General features: G+C 33.5%; 1 protein-coding gene and 1 non-coding gene across 3 annotated transcripts; one reads left to right on the top strand and one right to left on the bottom strand.

Moving 5' to 3' along the window:
* Nucleotides 1-6,465: 6,465 nt before the first annotated feature.
* TRNAA-AGC lies at nt 6,466-6,538 on the bottom strand. Its single transcript has one exon. It is a non-coding gene; the product is annotated as a tRNA-Ala (tRNA).
* Nucleotides 6,539-7,737: 1,199 nt separating this feature from the next.
* LOC110092473 (pentatricopeptide repeat-containing protein At3g49170, chloroplastic-like) lies at nt 7,738-11,054 on the top strand. 2 transcript variants are annotated; one of them, XR_003702389.1, is made up of 4 exons: nt 7,738-7,970; nt 8,055-10,169; nt 10,269-10,355; nt 10,568-11,054. XR_003702389.1 is itself a non-coding variant. In XM_028699477.1 (3 exons), the coding sequence occupies exons 2-3, from the start codon at nt 8,261-8,263 to the stop codon at nt 10,298-10,300; spliced, it is 1,941 nt and encodes a 646-aa protein (XP_028555310.1). In that variant the 5' UTR covers nt 7,738-7,970; nt 8,055-8,260; the 3' UTR covers nt 10,301-10,476. The 2 variants fall into 2 exon arrangements, 1 of the variants encoding a protein (XP_028555310.1); XM_028699477.1 differs by lacking the exon at nt 10,568-11,054 and having other exon boundaries at nt 10,269-10,476.
* The last annotated feature ends 7,909 nt before the right edge of the window (nt 11,055-18,963 follow it).

Below are 18,963 nucleotides of genomic sequence, written 5' to 3' on the forward strand. Positions count from 1 at the left end.
CAACGCTAAGACGTAGAATTATAACTCTATCGCCGCGTATATTCTAGCCCGCAACAATAATGAAGCATCTTATTTGTTCACTAAAATTGATGGGTTAATATTATCAAATTGCTATAAAAACCATAAGCTCAAGGTAAGGATGTAAGCGAATTTGTAAAAAAAAATAATTAGATATATGATTAAAATAGATTATATCATAATTTAATTTTTAAAATAATTAAAATATAATTTTAAAGTTTTTAACAGTGATATATTCTTGTTTTTCTTATGATAAATAATTTGTTAAAATTTGATAAAATATTTATTTGATTATGATTTAATTATTTTATGTTATTATACCTTTTTTTTTATGTTTTGTGAACTGTAAATGTTATTTATTTAGATATGTTGATAATATTGAGCAAATAATTAAATGGATGGATTAAAAGTTTAATGCTATGGGTCCTCATGCCATACTTGCCCATTAGCTTCGGCCTGAAGGTTAACAAGCGAGTATTTTATTGATATAAAGACATGAAAGAAACATTAAATTAATCAATTGAGCTTGCTTGCAGATTTTCCATGCAGCTATTGTTAGCCTTTACAAATAAGTAGTTGGTTTCTAAATACTTTGTCTTGTACTTTTGTGGGCTTTGTAAGTGCTTGTAAGCTCGTTGTGCGATCTTTTTTTATCAATGTCTCATTTGAAGTTCTAAAAATATAATGTTGAGAAAATATGAAGATTCAGGTAGATTAGGATAAGATTATAGAGATTTTTTGCATTATAATATAATATCTTACATAGTAAATCCAAACCGATTCTAATTTCCACCATATTCAAGTGGTTCAAATCTTCATATTCGGCTGTAATCATCTACCTTTCATATTTACTTGCATGCATGTCTCAAATCTTTTATTTCTTTGGAAATTATATTAACTCAATTTAATAAAACAATTCATTTTAAAAAAAAAATTATATGTAATGCTTATAATTATTTATTTGATAGGAAATTATTATTATTTTTAAATGTAGTGTTTTATTTTCTTTTGATATTTAATTAATGTCTTTTATTACAATTTAAAATAGCCTACTTCAATAAGAATCATTTTATCGAAATAATTTTCTACTAGAGATTATATTTTTTTGTGATTAACGTTCTAAATTGTTTATCCTATTATTTTTCAAATTGTAAATTATATTTTATCAAATATTATTTTATATGAATAGTTCTAACTTTTCATTAATACGATAATTATTACAAATACTTTTACTAATAAATTTATTCATTCATTCATATGATCATTTTAATGCTTATTTTTATTTTTAATCTTCTATTAACGTGCACTTAATGAATATACAATTATTTGATATTTAACTACTGTCTATTATTACAATTTAAAATAGCCTACTTCAATAAGAATCATTTTATCGAAATAATTTTCTACCAGATATTACGTTTTTGGTGACTAACGTTCTAAATTGTTTATCCTATTATTTTTCAAATTGTAAATTATATTTTATCAAATATTATTTTATATGAATAGTTCTAACTTTTCATTAATACGATAATTATTACAAATACTTTTACTAATAAATTTATTCATTCATTCATATGATCATTTTAATGCTTATTTTTATTTTTAATCTTCTATTAACGTGCACTTAATGAATATACAATTATTTTTATGCAGTAGCATTTTTCTTGATTTCATGTAACATAAGTGCATTATTCAGGTGTTCAAAAGAAGTATGGGATGAAGCATTTTATTTGTTAACCTTTATTTGCCCCTTAAAAAGGATCACAAGAATGCCGATTATTATGTTTTCACTTTCTTTCATCATCTATGTTAATGTGATTATAACTGAGCTTGTTTCTTATTTTGTCTTGATGCCTATGACATATCCTAATTAGTAAGGCTAGAAAGGAGTTGTGTTAATAGTAAATAGTACAATCTTTAAAAGCTTAAAAAATAGGTTGTGTAATTGCGAAAATATTTTAGGAACGCTTTCTTCATAGTGAAAGAATTTGTTCTCTTTAAGGATGTAGCTGGAGCTAGAAATATCGAATGAAGTATGTATTCATATTTTCAATATAAGGCACATTGGGGTGAGACAAGTTCTTGTGAAATTATGTGGTAAAGTAGTTTTGGTTTCTCTCATGCTATTCAAGCGGTCAACTTCTATATTTCAGATACATGACACCTCAATATTTCATGCACATAGTTGTGAATTAGAAGACTGATGTGTTTGCTAATGGGGTATTGTCATTTAAGCTCATAACAAGCAGGTGTGTGATTGATTTATCTTGAAAATATTGATGATATGGGTATGATTCATCATGTCATATTATATTTTTATATCATTAAATCGATAAACTAGACAAGTGATGTGAAATTGTTATGGTAGTTTTTGAAAATTAATATAACAATCATAGTTGCTTTCTCTCTTGAAAACATTGATATAACAATCATAGTATTTTTCTCTCATTATTAGGCGAAGACATTTCCCAATGCACGCCAACGACTTCAATGGAATGGAATATCCATCATTTTGAGATGATCCTAAGAAGAACTAAAGTTTTTAATATTAATAGCTTGAATGTGCATCCACCACATCTCAACTTCCAAGTCAAACATGAATATGGTTGACACTTAAAACATTAGCCTTCCAACCATTCATTACTACATATTGGTTATGGATTGAAGGTTGTTAAGCTCCCATAAGGAGAGGTAGGAGCACAATAGTTGATGGGAAGAGCTTTGAAGTCAAGGCCGCCCCACTTTGATGCATATGAGTTGCAAAGATTATAATTGTTCTAGATATTTTAACTGGCCTCCACCTGCATAAACATATTGCTTTAGAGCAATGAAACTTTGAGTAGATTATAGTCTATAAAGATTTGTTGCGTCCTGGAGTATTCGCGGCGGTAGAGAAATATATAGTTTAACGTCTTAGCATTGTACGAAGATCCAGCACACAATCAGATAAGTGAGAGGGTGTAGTGTTCATAAGAGACACCAAAACTTTTACGTTGAAAACCCCTAAAAGGGGTAAAAACCACGGGGCCTGGCTTAGTTTGAATGAATTAACTAGTATTTGCAGTCAATTACAAATGAGGCCCTTTTTGGGGAGAAGGCCTTAGCTTAATGTTACAAATGTACATCATATAGAATGCATTATATTATGAGAGTTACAATAATCAACATAGACATATTTGTTTGGTTGGAAGGGTCAATGTCGGCAACAAACAGAGGTTAGAAGGACTGTAACCAGCAGGAGACCGAGGTCAGAAAGACCGTTGTCTGTTAATGGAGGTCGGAAGGAACTAGTAGGCGACGGAGGTTAGAAGGATCGTAGTCGGCAAGAGACTGGGGTCAGAAAGACCGTTGTCTGTTGATGGAGGTTGGAAGGACCATAATGGGCGACGGAGGTCAGAATGACCGTAATCAGCAGGAGAATGGGGTCAGAAAGACCGTTGTCTGTTGATGGAGGTTGGAAGGGCCATAGTAGGCGACGGAGGTCAGAATGACCGTAGTCGGCAGGAGATCCGGAGTCTGAAGGACAGTGGTCGGCAGAAGACCGGGGTCTAAAAGATCGTTGTAGTAGGGCGATACTCTGGTAGAACTTAAGGAGTCAGGTAGTGGCCTAGTAGAGTCCGGGTCGCAGGTGGTGTCTTGGTTGAGCATAGGGTCTCAAGTGACTGTTCGGCGGAGCAATGACGTCAGGCGGTGGTCCGACGGAGGTGAGGGTCTTCGGCGGTGGTCCGACGAAGGTGAGGGCCTCTAGCAAAGGTTAGGGCCTTTGGCGAAGGTGAGGGCCTCTAGCAAAGGTAAGGGCCTTTGGTGAAGGTGAGGGCCTCAGGTGTTAGTGAGGGCCTCAGGTGTTGGTGATGGCTTCTGGCGAAGGTGATGGCCTTTGGCGAAGGTGAGGGCCTCAGGTGGTGGTCCGACGAGGCTCTGGCGGTGGTCCGGCGAGGCTCCGGCGGTGGTCCGACGAAGTTCCGGCGGTGGTCCGGCGAATGTGAGGGCCTCCTCTTCCCCCTCTTCTCCTGCGGTGGTCCGGCGAATGTGAGGGCCTCATGTGGTGGTCCGGCAAAGCTCCGTCGGTGGTCCGGCGAGACTCTTGCGGTGGTCCGGCGAGGTTCCGGCGGTGGTCAAGGAGGAGCTTCTTCCTCCTCTTTTCCTCGTCTCTTCTTGCTTGGGTCCCCCTTTGTGAAGAATGAGGGCTCTATTTATAGTTTTTCTGGAGTGGCATAGCTCGTAAATAGGCCTGAGATCAGGGGTGAATAGGGAGTGGTCGAATGGACGGCCGATATTGAATCCTACGATCGTGCACCATTCTTCAGACATTTGAAGGCCTTAGTGATGTCAAAATTCAGTGATCTTGCACTCGTTGGATTCGTCTCGTCGAGCCGTTCGATTCGAGTATAAGCTCGTTAAAATCGGAGACCGTTTGGTAACTCAAATTGTAATTTGAACCTTCCAACAGCACTTCGAGTCTTCGATTTGGGCTCGGATTGAGTTGAATTTGGTGTCGTTGGATTCACTTAGTTTGACTGTAAGCTTGCTGAAATCAGGGTTCGGGTGTAAATATATTTAATTTTTGAAGTTTCCAACTTGATTTTTGCGTCGAGATTCGTGCCCGATCAATATAATTTCATTATGACGTATCAAGATTTTTTTTGGTAGTCTGTAAACATGCTTCTATAGTTCAACTCTTTTGTTATATTATATTGTTGTAGTTCTAAGTTCTAACAAGGGTTAAGTAGAAATATTTGTTGGTTTGCCTAAAAAATTTTCGCTAAAGATTAGTATTGTGATTAGTAATGATTATTTTACATAATAATAATTTTAATTTATTAAATTTCTATAATTTTTTAAAGTTCTATTAACATCTACATTGTGCACGTGTATTTAAACTTGTAAATAAAACATAACATAAGATAAAATTTTAATGAAAAAGCTTATATTAAATTAAAATTACCAAAATAATTTACAATAAAATGCTAGCAATAAGCACAAGAGTTATAATATAATAGATATTTTTTTATACAATTGAATTGAATATAATAACAATATCTATAACATGATCATATCAATATAAAAAGGTCCAATTTTAATAGTATATATATATAACTATTAGGGTTGTCAATATTTGACACGACCCAAAGATCCGACTCGAACCCAACCTAAAAATTTCAAATTAGGGTCAACCCATTAAGCAAACGGGTCGGATTAGGTTCACGAATTCAACCCGTTTGAAAAAACAGGTCGAGTTCGGGTTGATCCAAAAATCCGAACTCAACTCGAAAATACTATACGCGTGACCCGCACGACTGGCGTTAAAGAATTTAATGGGTAAATTATGGTAATAATATCACAACACTTTCAATTGGTCATGTAATGTTTTATTTTTTTTCCTTTCTGAAAATATTTTTGCAGAAATTTAATTGCTATGTTCAATTTTTAAAAATCGAAATATTGTAGTTGAAAATTGGCAATAACTTTTATCAAAATTCTAGTAATGTAAAATAATTAACATTATGATTTATTGTTTTATATAGTTGGAAATATACCAGCCTCATTGCTTAAGAGTTTGTTTGGTTTATTGCATTATTCGTATAAAGTAATTCAAATACATAAATTTTGATATTTTGGTTTTTTGAGAGGTTGCATTTAAAATGCAAAGTATTCCATTGATGAATTTAAAATTTATTGTCTAATTCATTTTTTTTGTGTATTATAAAATTGATCAATTTAATTAATTTCGAATATTCTAAGAACTCTTCACAACTCGTGGTTGCAAGATGTCGTGGATCACCACCTCCATTATTGTTGTCGCCCCTAAACACTGTCATTGTAGAGATCACTACCGCCCTACGCTGCCAGCATTGTTGTTCTCATCATCGATCACTATTGTCAAACATTACATTGAGTTTATTTTACTCTAAATTAAACATAAAAAAAAAAAAAATAATTTCCTGCATTTGTTTTATACTCAATTAAACAAATCTAAAATATTTCAAATTTACAAGAATTATTTTGAAATGTATTCTTTCATCTTTTTCTTTTAGCAAATTAAAGGGGTCCTAAGTGATTGAAGTTTTCACTTTCCCTAAAAGGAAAATTTGTCTTTATGTATTTGATAAAATTATAGAAATATTTTTGTTAATTATTTTATTGAAAATATATGCGCTTCATTTGTAAAGACTTTTTATTATTATTTTTTGCTGCTTTAAAAAATTGTTTATACTAAAAGTTTATTTTATACATAGACTTGATTTTATTATAAATATAATGTAAAATAAATATTTAATTTTAGATGAAAAGTTTTAACATTTATAAAATTTAAAGATAAAAGAATTTAGTTATATCTAAATATTTAATTTTAATTTTAAATTAAAAATCTAAATATATTCCAACTGGGCAAAGAAAATATTATTAGTGCTACCTATTTGGCTCTACTATTATGGCGTGCCAAAAAAATGGAGATGCGGGGTATCGATCCCCGTACCTCTCGCATGCTAAGCGAGCGCTCTACCATCTGAGCTACATCCCCAGACGACTATTTCATTTAGTCGTGAAATATTTAAATAATAATTATAAATAAATGCTAACGAGGCATAGTGATGATTTTTTTCTTAGATTTTAACTTCCATGAAAACTTCCACTTTATAGTTTATACATAATTGATTGAAAAAAAAAATTTATATTGAATATTCACTATTTAAAAATGATATTCGACAACTAAGCTGATTAAGTTGATATATTTTGACTAATTAGAATTATAAGCAATTAAGGCTCCATTTGAGACGATTATATTTTAAGAAGCAATAAGAAAGCCATCCCATACGAAGCTTAAAATTATATTTGACTACTACTTTGTTATTATTCTAAAAAAATTTATGTGCTAGAAAATTATTTTTATAATAACTTAAAAAAAAATTTCTTCAAAATTATTTTAAAATCACTTTTATGGAAAGCTGTACTTGTGCCATACTAATCCTAAAATGAAATTCATTGATTTAACTTTATCTAGATTCCAAATTATGTGGGTGAAATACTACACATTTCATGTCTTTTAAAATCATGATAATGATTGTCTTGTTACATTCTAATTCAAACATTAAAAAAAATTGAAATAATCACCTTCATTCTTAAGAAAATTTTTGTTTTAAAATAATCATGTCATAATGAAATATTTTATTTTATGCATGATGATTTATTGTTTGATTTACTTATTTAATTTGCTAAAATGCCATAATCCCTCATTCTTATTTTTAATCTTTAACGATTATTTTTATATGTATTCAGCATATGAATACAATCAATATCTTTTGAGATGACTAATCAAATTCTTTTGGTTTATATATATATATGGAAACGGGGAATTTATCCGCTTCCATCACTTAGGAGGTGTATGACAGCATAACTAATTCATCGGTAAGCCTACTAGCAACCAACCCACAGGTGCAAGATCCGTAGTTATTTTCTCACCACTTAGGATTCTTGTCGTATGAGAGGGAATCCAAACATGAATTGAAGGTTCCCAATTTTTATATATTTTAAGATTATAGTTACTGCTGTCTGCTGACGTTGAATTGGATGCATAAATATCAAAGTAATTCTCTTTTATTTACTATATTTGAAGTTATAAACGTGAGAGCCAAACGAAACATAGCAGCATATCGTTATCCCGTATTCCCATACATGTGGTTCTCCTTGCACAACACAAATCCACTATCATTTCCCAAAAAAAAGAAGCACAACACAATCACGATCATGTCAATGCAAAATCCCACCAAAGATAAAGAAGATTTCACAAACAGAGTAATGCCTCTTCCTCTCACAATTTTCTCTTCTTCTCCCTCTCCTACCCCTGCTCCACTCCGATGGCTTCTCTTCCTTCTCTTTCGATCAGCAGTAGTACTGCTCACAAGATTGAAACTGATTCAAGGAAGCTTTCTTCTTCCTCTTCCTCAGTTGAAAAGGTAAAGCCTTTTTTGATCTTTCCACTGCCGAAGTATCATAAATATCCGCTGCAATCTCCATGACAGTACTTCTTCTTATCGCAGGGCCTCTCTTTCCATCGAAGCCAAGAAGTGCCACTCGAGTCGAGCACAGAGGCCTTGCAGCCCTTCGAACCTGCTCTGTACACTCCTCTTTTTCAAAGATGCAGTGAAATCAAGTCCTTTCCGCTGCTGAAGCCCTCCACGCACACGTGCTGAAGACCGGAACCCTCGAGGATTTACTGGTCTCCACATCCCTCGTCAACACTTACATGAAATGCGGTGCCTCAACCCATGCCCACAAGCTGTTCAACGTTATTCCCCAGAAAAACATTGTCACCTGGACCACGCTCAATAACCAGGCCGATGAAGCTGTTCGAGTCTTTATTCAACTCCGTGAGTCTGGTTTCTACCCAACAAATTTCACACTTGGGCCAGTCTTTAATGCTTGTTCGTCCCTTTACTCTATGGAGCTTGGCAAGCAGCTTCATGGGTATATAATAAAGTATCATCTTGAGTCTGATACCAGCATGGGGAACTCACTATGCAGTTTGTACTCTAAATGCAGGAGCTTGGAATATGCAGTGAAGGCTTTCCAAAGGATTCCAAATAAAAATGTCATATCTTGGACTACAATTATATCTTCCTGTGGTGATAATGGCAATGCTGAGTTGGGTCTGAAGATCTTCCATGACATGCTATTAGAAGACGCCTTACCTAACGAATTCACACTCACCAGCGCTCTGAGTTTATGTACTGAAACACAGTCATTTGGGCTTGGGAAGCAAGTTCACGCCTTTTGTGTGAAATATGGCTGTGAGTCCAGTGTTCCTATGAAGAATTCAATCATGTATTTTTACCTTAAGTCAGGGGAGACTGAAGAAGCCATGAGGATATTTAATGGAATGGAGACTGTTAGTTTGATCACATGGAATGCAATGATCGCCGGTCATGCACAGTTAATAAATATTGCAAAGGATGGTGCCTCAGCTCAGAGAAGTGGAATGGCAGCATTGAACATGTTTCAAATGCTTCACAAGTCGGGCATGAAGCCTGATCTCTTTACCTTTTCGAGTGTTCTAAGTGCTTGCAGTGACTTGGTAGCACTAGAACAAGGGGAACAGGTCCATGCCCAAGCAATGAAGACTGGTTTTTTATCAGATGTGGTGGTGAACAGTGCATTGGTGACCATGTATAACAAGTGTGGTTGCATAGAGAAGGCTGCCATGGCTTTTGTTGAGATGTCCTCTAGGACTTTAATTTCGTGGACCTCAATGATCACTGCCTACTCCCAGCATGGCCGTTCCATCGAAGCTTTACAGCTTTTCGAGGACATGAGAATGGCGGGGGTTAAGCCTAACAAGATTACTTTTGTTGGAGTTCTCTCAGCTTGCAGCCATGCAGGTTTGGCCAAGGAGGCTGAGCACTACTTCAACATGATGAGGAAAGAGTACAAGATTGAGCCAGTTATTGACCACTATGCTTGCATGGTTGATATGTTTGTGAGGTTGGGTCAAATGGAGGAGGCGTTTATGTTTGTGGAGAGGATGGGTTTCGAGCCTAATGAGATAATTTGGTCTATTCTAATCGCCGGATGTCGAACCCATGGGAATATGGATTTGTGCTATTATGCAGCAGAAAGATTGCTTGAGCAAAGACCCAAAGAGATTGAGACATATGTGCTGTTACTGAACATGTATTTATCAGCTGGGAGGTGGCAAGGTGTTTCAAAGGTGAGGAAGATGATGAAGGAACAGAAAATTGGGAGCATCCACGACCGTAGTAGGATAAATATTCGCGATAAAATTTATTACTTTAGAGCTGATGATAGATCTTATTCTTGGAGTTCTGAGTTGTATGTATTTCTTGAGAATTTGATTGATAAAGCTAGATGCCTGGGTTATATTCCTTATAAGGATGTGAATGGTTCTGAAGGTGAGGAGGAAAGGATATTGAGCTCAGCTGTTCATCACAGCGAGAGATTGGCAGTGGCTTTTGGGCTGCTGAAGTTACCTAAGGAGGCACCAGTTCGCATTGTTAAGAATATAAGTATGTGTAGAGATTGCCATAGTGCTGTGAAGTACTTCTCCATTCTAACCAAAAGAGAAATTGTTGTTCGAGATAGAAAAAGGCTGCATAGATTCAGAGATGGACGTTGCTGTTGTGGGATTTTGCTCATTGGTAATGGTTTCTTGGATCTGATTTTAAGACTCCTTCCCTACACTTAATGGCTAATTTATGAAAGACAGCTCCTTCTAATCGCTTATTATTTGATTACAGAGGGAGTGAACTGCAGATTTCATTCGTCATAGAATTCAGTTGATTACTTTTGAGATGATTCCTATGATCTTTGTGAATAATTTGGTGGTAAGAATTCTGCATACTTTCGGTGAGATTGTAGTCACTGATTATAAGCTTTCGGCTTCGTTTGGATTAATTTTTTTATTGTTTCTTAAAACAGTTCTTTAATACAATTTTTTTATTTTTATGCTTATACTTTAAAAACTGTTTTAAAAAATAGTAAAAAAAAATCTTAGAGAGCAGTTATTGCTTTTATAACACCATGCCTTTATGTGCAGAATTATAACGCTTTGAATGGAAATCTGAACTCTTTGGGGCTGTCGGGTAGCACCCAAGATTTGATTTAAGTAGGATTTTATAAATCCTCTAAATCTGAATTTTGAAAATCCTGAAAATTGTTTGGTGACATTCACGATAAATCTTATTAAATCCCGTGTGACTGTTTGGCTATAGAGCGGATTTAACGAGCAGAATCTTCCTCTGGAGCCAATGGATTTCCTAAATCCTGCAAAAAACAGGATTTCGAAAATCTGGGATTTAGTACGAAAAGGCGGAATTTTCCATCTACGGCAGCTTTCATTTGTCGTGAGATTTGGTTTTGCATTTTAGGCCGTTTGGCTGGATTTCACTTAAATCCGCTTCAAATCTGGCCTAAATCCTGCAACCAAACAGCCCCTTTGTATGGCTGTCGTAAGGGATTTGTAGTGCATTGAAGGCTCTGCAACCTGAATGACTGGAAGATTTCTACTCTTCTTTCTTCACTAAACTGGTAATCATCAATTCACCCAAAAAATTTACAGCCCCTTCTTTATTTTTTAAAAAATACCAAACTACCAACCTGTAGATTGGCTTGCAAAAGTGTTTTTACATCATCATAATATTCTTCATTGTATCAATTTAGGGAAAATTTTCCCTGCCAGTAAAGATAAGTTTTAGTTGAGAGGAGAGGAGGTTCTGTGCATAACCTTTATGAATACCAAAGCGAAGGAACATATGCTAACCCAGCTTTACTGCATCTTTTCTTATTTTTCCATCAGTTCATCTCTCTCTAATGCTGGTAATTTGCAAAACCTATACCTTTTACCCACATTTCTCACCAATTTATATGTAAACTGATACCTTTTTTCTTTTATGAGAAATGAAAATTTTATTTATATAACTGAAGATATTTCTATGAGATTGTTAGACGCCTCTTCATATTATTCTGTTTTTTAAATAACAAGCAAGGCCATATTTTTCATAATATAAATATTATTATTTTTTATACATAATATATTAAAATTCAAATTTGGACGATATTATACATCTTTAGAAAAGGAGTGTCTTTGAAGTAGAAAAATTGGGTCAAGGTATTCTCTGTGGATATTCAAGAACTGAAGAGAGTAGAACAGGAAATGACAAGAGAGGTTGAAGAAAACTGGATGCCCCTTACGGAGCAGCTAGTGAGTTTATTTTTAGTTTAAGCAGTAAGATACATGGCAAACTTGTAAATGTATGTCAAAGCATATTACAATGAAACTAAATATATACAATATTTCTAATATCTCTAATATTCTCAAATAAAATTTGGTGATGATGGATTTTAAAACTAGTTAGATTTCTTTTGAAAGGAATGTAATAAATGAATTTTTTGCATGTTAGAATATTTGCATCAATACAGAGAGTTTAACACAACTCATCTTGATATGTTGGTTGGAAGTTTTGACTACCAACTAAGAATTCTTGAGTTAGAGTCTAACGTGTGTGTGAATTTGCCTTAATTAGATTGCCCGAAAGTACTTCGCAAACACTTGAGAGTCAAAAGTAGATCATGACAGAGTTAGATTTTTAACTTGAAAATTACAAAGAGCTTGTCGGTAGAGGGTAACAAACTTTTTAGAGATATTAGTCGTCTACGTCGGTGTAAATAGGATGTGTTAGTGATCGTTTTAAAGGTGGTTGTCAAGCTTGTTAGCAACATGGTTGTAGATCAAGTGTCAATGACATGCGTCAGTTTTTATTGGTGATAATGACTATCGATTTTATTAGCAACAACAAACAATGATCTTTATGGCATCAACATTAATGTGAACAACAAGAGTTAGCATTAGTGTCGACAACATGTGTCAGTCTTATTGTTGACTAGAAGTTATGTTGTTAGCGATGACATACAACAATTATGTATGTGTTTGCATTGGTGTTAATGACAACCTTGCTAATATTGGGAATCATCAATTTCGATGTTGATGTCGAGCATCTTTGTTAGTTTTGACATTGGTGTTGATAGCATGTGTCAGTTTGGTTTATGATTGTCAGTGTCGACGTTGGTGTCATCGGCGAGCATTTATTTTTGGTCTTCGCAAACAGAGCTCTTGATTCTCTACCTTGGAATCCTTTTTTAGCCCTATCTCAATATCCTCAAATGTGTATAAATGATGTTTATTTATAATTTTTAGAGAGTGACATTCTAATCATCTCAATAAATAATTAAACTGCTTAGTCATATGGTTTGTTTTGATCTCTTTAATAATACAATAATTTTAATACTTTAATGTCATCAAAATTGAATAATCTTGAGCATCATGGATTCCTTTTTATGCTTGTTTTGACTAATGACAAGTAATATTCAAATATCGGAAGTGTGAATCTTACGATTATACTTTTGAGTGTTTGATTTAGATCTATTGGTTTGAATCAAGTCATTTTTGATATCATCAGATTCATCTTATAGAAAATATTTATTTCGATTATAATTTTATCAAAATTAGAGTTCAAATGATTGCCAAGTTAAGTTTATAAATTTTGAGAACTGAGAATCGCATCAAAAGTAGTGCTTGACCTTGGAACTTTTATTTGGTCCGGTCACAGGACGTAGCTCTACGTTCGGCTGCCAGTAGAATCGCGCCACGCATTATCACTATTTACCGCGCGCCTCGACAACCCGACTTGGAACGGACCAAGGATGGCTCGGTATTTCTCGATTTTGCTAGGTATTGCTCGATATTCCTAGGCATTGGTCGATTTTGCTCGGCAATAACCAATACCGAGCAAATACTGAGCAATACCGAGTAATACCGAGCAATACCGAGTTGTACTGAGTTTTTCAGAGCGGTATTTCTCGATATTGCCAAGCAATATCGAGCAATACCGAGCAAATACTGAGTAATATCGAGCAGTACGCAAACATAGCATTCCCGGGTTCCGGTCCGGGTCAAGTCGTCGGGCTGCCCGATAAAGAGTAAGAGCACGTGGTGACATGTTATTGGCGGTGGAACGTAGCTCTACGTCCGGTCAGAGGACGTAATAATTGTTATTGACCTTGATCGATGGATGCTCAATATTCAATTAATTACAATATTGTATTCATCTCAAAACATTCAAACACATCCTAGTTAGATTCTCCCCAATTATTTCACAATCAAAATTTTTTTATCTTTTTAATTTTTCAAGTAATTATTTTTCTGTTTGACACACATTAATTATTATAAGTCAGCTGTCATTCACTGAAAGGATGGAACTAAACCATTCTTATCAAGTTTTGTTGATAAATATTTTTAATATTATTAAATTGATTAATAATATTATTAATTTTTACATTAAATCTAATGATAATAATAATATTATTATTACTATTAACCATTGTACGGCAGGGCCCAAATTCAACTCATCTTATCCGATTAGAAATTTAGAAGAATCTGATAAGAACAGAGCGTAATATGGAAGCTTTAGCTAGCTGTATGACCAATAATATTAAATTATGCAACGTGCACACCATTTTACATGCAATTGAACCGATGAGACGTTGTTATTGAAGAATAATTTATTTGTTTATATGAATGAACGTGGCATTTAATACATCGCATGGCGGGCCGGATAAGTTAAATTATGGAAGTTGAGGGCCAAAGTAGAAAAACTTATATTGTTTTATAAATTTTTAAAAATAAAAATTGAATCTATCAATTGTTGTCAAAATTTTATATTGAGAAAATCTTCATTTTCTTAGAATTCGTCATTCATAGAAGATTTTTATTTTAATTTAAGAGTCTAAGCTCATTATAAAATGGATTACTAAAAATATAAAAACTACACAAATATGCCCACCAAATAAAAAATTAAAAAAAAACATATGTATATGAGGGGAAGCCAAAATTCAGAATCTTGGACCTAAAAAAACACGGGACAAACGTTTGGGCTCAGAGGCGGCCAAAACGCCAATACCATCAACGGGTGCATATATCTTGAATTTACTAACTGATTGCACTTAAGAAAAGATATACGAGTCCAAAAGCGTTGTTATGAGCCATAGAGTACTAGGCGGCCAATAATCATGTCAGAAGTCGTCACTTCCTGCTTGTCGGCGTATCATATCATATCAATATGTCTCCTTATGCCTCCCTTTTTGTATCATTTAAGATTACACCGTAAATCTTATTTTAAAAGAATGTCCGTTTGCCCACCCTCCTGTATAGGATAATATGTCTCCAACCAACTTGAATTGATCAATCATTTTTGGCTAGTCTTTCTTGCATTTGATACAACACTCAATGTTTAGTTTATTGTATTTTATTCATGGATATGAAATTTGCATATGAACAAAAATTAGTGGAATTCATGAAAAAAAATAGTGTTTTTTTCACATGTATGTATCCACGATAGCTGAATTATAATAAGTATGCATATCATATACTCATATAAAAAAGATTTCAATAATCATTTCTCAAATTTCTAAATTTATCAAAATTACATAATTTCTTTTCAATGTGTGTGAATGATTAAAATTATAACATACTAAAAGTTATAGGATAAAAGTTTGCTAAAAATTGATATATCACAATTTTTATAAAATTTTGACCAAATTAAAATTCATAAAATACAAAATCGTTAAAATCAGATGTAGGGTAACAATAGCCTTTCTCCAGACTAGCAAATTTCTTAATTGAATCGCCTAAAAAAAAAAGACTCTACAATCCCCAAACCCAAGGATTCTCTCTTCTTACCCTCTCTTGTTTTATCATTTCCCCCTATTTATCTTCTTTGTTAAACGAAACAAGAATGAAGAATGACTTTTGATAAAATATATAAGTGGATTGGGATTTTTTATAATAAAAAGTAAGCGATATATTGGTAATTATAATTTTTTTTTTAAGTTTTTAGTATGAAATTCATATAATTTTTTCTATATCTTCAAATATGGAACTCTAAAATTTATATAAAAAAAAAATTAATAAAATATCCCAACATGTCTAGAAGACTTTGGAGAAATCAGTTTGAAAAAAAGATACCTAATGGTCCCAAAAAATTCACTTGTACACACATGTATCATTTTTTATAAGGAATTAAAATTAAACAAGAAACATTTTATTTTTGTATATACACTACCTATAAAATTAGAAGAAAATTGTTATAATTAAATCACAATAATATCTATGTTATGGGAAAGATGTTTTACAAATTGGACTTATAACGACTCTTGAAATATAATTTGTATATTGAAAGTCAAAATATGAATTATTACATTAGTCCCAATCGTGGTATCAAAGTAACAACCTAATAGAAGACATAACCCTGAAAATGATAGCCTAAGAAGTAGGCCCCAACATATGGGAGGGAACAAGGATAAATCAATAGGTGTATCATGGCTAAAACCCAAAAAAAGAGCCTCTAATGTCATGTTAATTTTAAGAATTTACTTTAGCTTGAGTGCATTTTTAATGGTGGCCAAAATGGGGGAGACACTAACAAGTTTGACATCAAATTTCCGATAATTGTTTTCTCCTCAAATGTGGTAAATGATTTAGGGAACAAAGGCGCAAAATATTGTTGTGCATTTTGGATAAATTATCTCTATCCTTAACGTTCTCCAAGATTTGGAGCAAAGTGGTTTTAAAAGGAAATCTGAATGTTTAAGGCAACTAGCCTTTGGGAATGGCATTGGAAAGAGAGTAAGAGAAGGAAATATAATATATAAATTTGCCTTGCGCAATTATAAAGAATCCACTTTATTGTATTTGAAATAGTAACACTAGCCATTTTAAGCCCTTAAGGAATAGCCAACTATGAATAAATAAAGTATCTACGGACGTAGTTTTTGTGCCGAAACAACATTCATCAATTAGTCATCAATATATCATGGCAGAAGAAATTTATGAAGTCTTTGGTAGAAGACTTAGAAGGCCATTCCAAAACAATTGATCAACATGAATAAATATGTTCTTGAAGCTCCAAAAGGCAAAGAAAGTAGGAGAATCCATCCTCATAGCTACGGAAAGAAAAATTTTTGATGGTGTGGTCATAGGGTAGTGATTTGAATGAGGCATCATTTGTATTTTCTTAAATAAAAATTTTTATTAATCAAAGGGTTTCAAAAAAGAGAGGATGACACATCCCCAATTCAATGGAGTGATTGGTTTTGAGTAATAACAAACTTATAAATACAGATTGTGTGTGTGTGTGTGTGTGTGTATATATATATATATATTTATATATATTTGTTGCATTCTATATAGAGATGTATTTGCTATTAAACCAATTTGAGAAAAGATTTTTGCTATTCGAATGTTCGGGATGTTATTAGCTATATAGTTGAAGGATAAGGCAACAATAGTGGGATGACAAAGGCCTCCTTATTACTTAGGATGGAAAATGTTCCCCCACACAATCATATGGATTTAGTTAATAGTAAACTCACCATGTAGAGTAAATTTTGAGCACCACTTATTAATTATATTCATGCATCCCATGGGAAAGAAAAGAGACATACCCCAATAGCCAATGACATTACAAGTAAAAAAATTTCATGAGTTGATATCTCCCCACTAAAGATATACATTTTACTTTGTATCCATCTAAAGTGAAGCAAATTAAATTAATGAGAGGCCATAAATCAGCAAGTATAGGCCTTGGAGAACGAAAAACTCAAGTAAGTGAACAACATGAGCAAAAGGTTAAAGCCACTTACATCACATAAATTTCCATGGTTAGAAGTGCTTCTATGGAAGCAAATTTGGGTTTTAATGGGGTTAACCACAATATTGGAAGCATTTTTGAAGTCCCTCAAAATTTGGTTGAGATATATAAGTTTAGAAGAAGTGGCTTTCCAAAAAGAATGACATTATCAATATATAGGAGGTAGTAGAAGTGCTTGACCCAAGTAGATATGACAACATAGTATTTTCTTTCATTGATGGAATCATCTAGGAGGATAGAGAAACCATCCATAGCTAAGTGAAAAATATAAGGGGAGAGTGGACAGTGGAGACATTAGAAGAGGAGAAGTATTGACCATTCGATTGGAGCAATGCACATTCAAGGTAGAAACTTCAATCCATGATAAAGAAAGGGGAAAGCCTTTGGTATGGATTATGTGGATGAGATATTCTCGTCTAACGAAATCAATGCCTTTTTAATATAAAGTTTAACACAAAAGTAATGAGATCTGCTTGAGGAGTTAAAGTTGCCCATAATGTCATTAGTCAAACCTGGTTAACGAAAGCCTATACTATTTGATGTGGAGAGAATAGTTTGGTATTGAATTATACCAACTATAAAAGAGCCCCATGTAAGAGAGGTTGAGGAGCCCGACCTAAAACATGCATTTGTTAAAATTAATAAGTTTGTTTGGTGATAAAGGAACACCACTAGCCTTCTTCTCTTAATATCTACATCAATTAAATTTTCTCAAATCCAATCAAGCCTCCTCACTAAAGTTGGCAAATTTTGACAAGAAATAACCAAAGGTCAGCTCTCTCTCTCTCTCTCTCTCTCTCTCTCAAAAAAAAAAAAAAAAAAAAAAAGGGAATTGGCTGCATACAACACTTATAGATGAAAGGAGGAGATTGACTTAATGGAGAAAAGACTATGGATTGTTTTTTTTTTTTTTTTTTCATTTGAGAATGGGGTAAAAGGAGAACTAGGAGTTGTCCCATATGATCCAAATTCTCCTAAGACTATTAGAGGAGAAGTTATTGCATTCCCCTTCATTGTGGAATAGGTGATGAGTAGACATGAAAAAGTGAAATTAAGAAGAAAGGCATTAACCCTAGCTTCCAAAATGCTAAATATGTTCAATCATTTGAAAGAGATAAGGTTCTTATAGTGAAAATCATTATCAATTACATTAAAATATCTAACAAACATTGCTAGTGATTGTGTGATGATGGCAAAGTAGATTAGATACATTTCTATTAGTGATGTAAAAATATGACCAATCCTTCATAGATTAAAAAGGATTGAGGCAAACATATTATATTATGTTGATGATAGATGTCATGGCTATTACTTAGAATTGATTGTGAGCCAAGTTAGTCAATTGGTTAGATCCAATCAAACCATAATAAAACTTAGATTTGCATGGGGAGTGTAAACCAAAAGAGATCCAACAATTGTAAAACTCATTTTTAAATTCAAATGCCTGAGCTCATAAGTGAGGGCCAGCCTTTTAGTATTTTTATCGTAATACATTTTTTAATAATCTAGTTTAGTATTAAACCCAAAGACTTCTATGCCTTCACAATCTCCTCATCACATGAGATCACTCAACAGCCATCACCACTCATCAAATTGAATATCACCAAGTATTATTCATTTAGATTTTACTCAAAAATTCAATTCAAGGTACTATGAGAGTCACCGAAGTCTTGCCCAACAATGATAGAACCCATCAAAATCCCACGGAGTCATAAATTACATGAATTAC

This window comes from Dendrobium catenatum, unplaced genomic scaffold (assembly GCF_001605985.2).
Source record: "Dendrobium catenatum unplaced genomic scaffold, ASM160598v2 fragScaff_scaffold_9, whole genome shotgun sequence".
Classification (NCBI taxonomy): Eukaryota; Viridiplantae; Streptophyta; class Magnoliopsida; order Asparagales; family Orchidaceae; genus Dendrobium; species Dendrobium catenatum.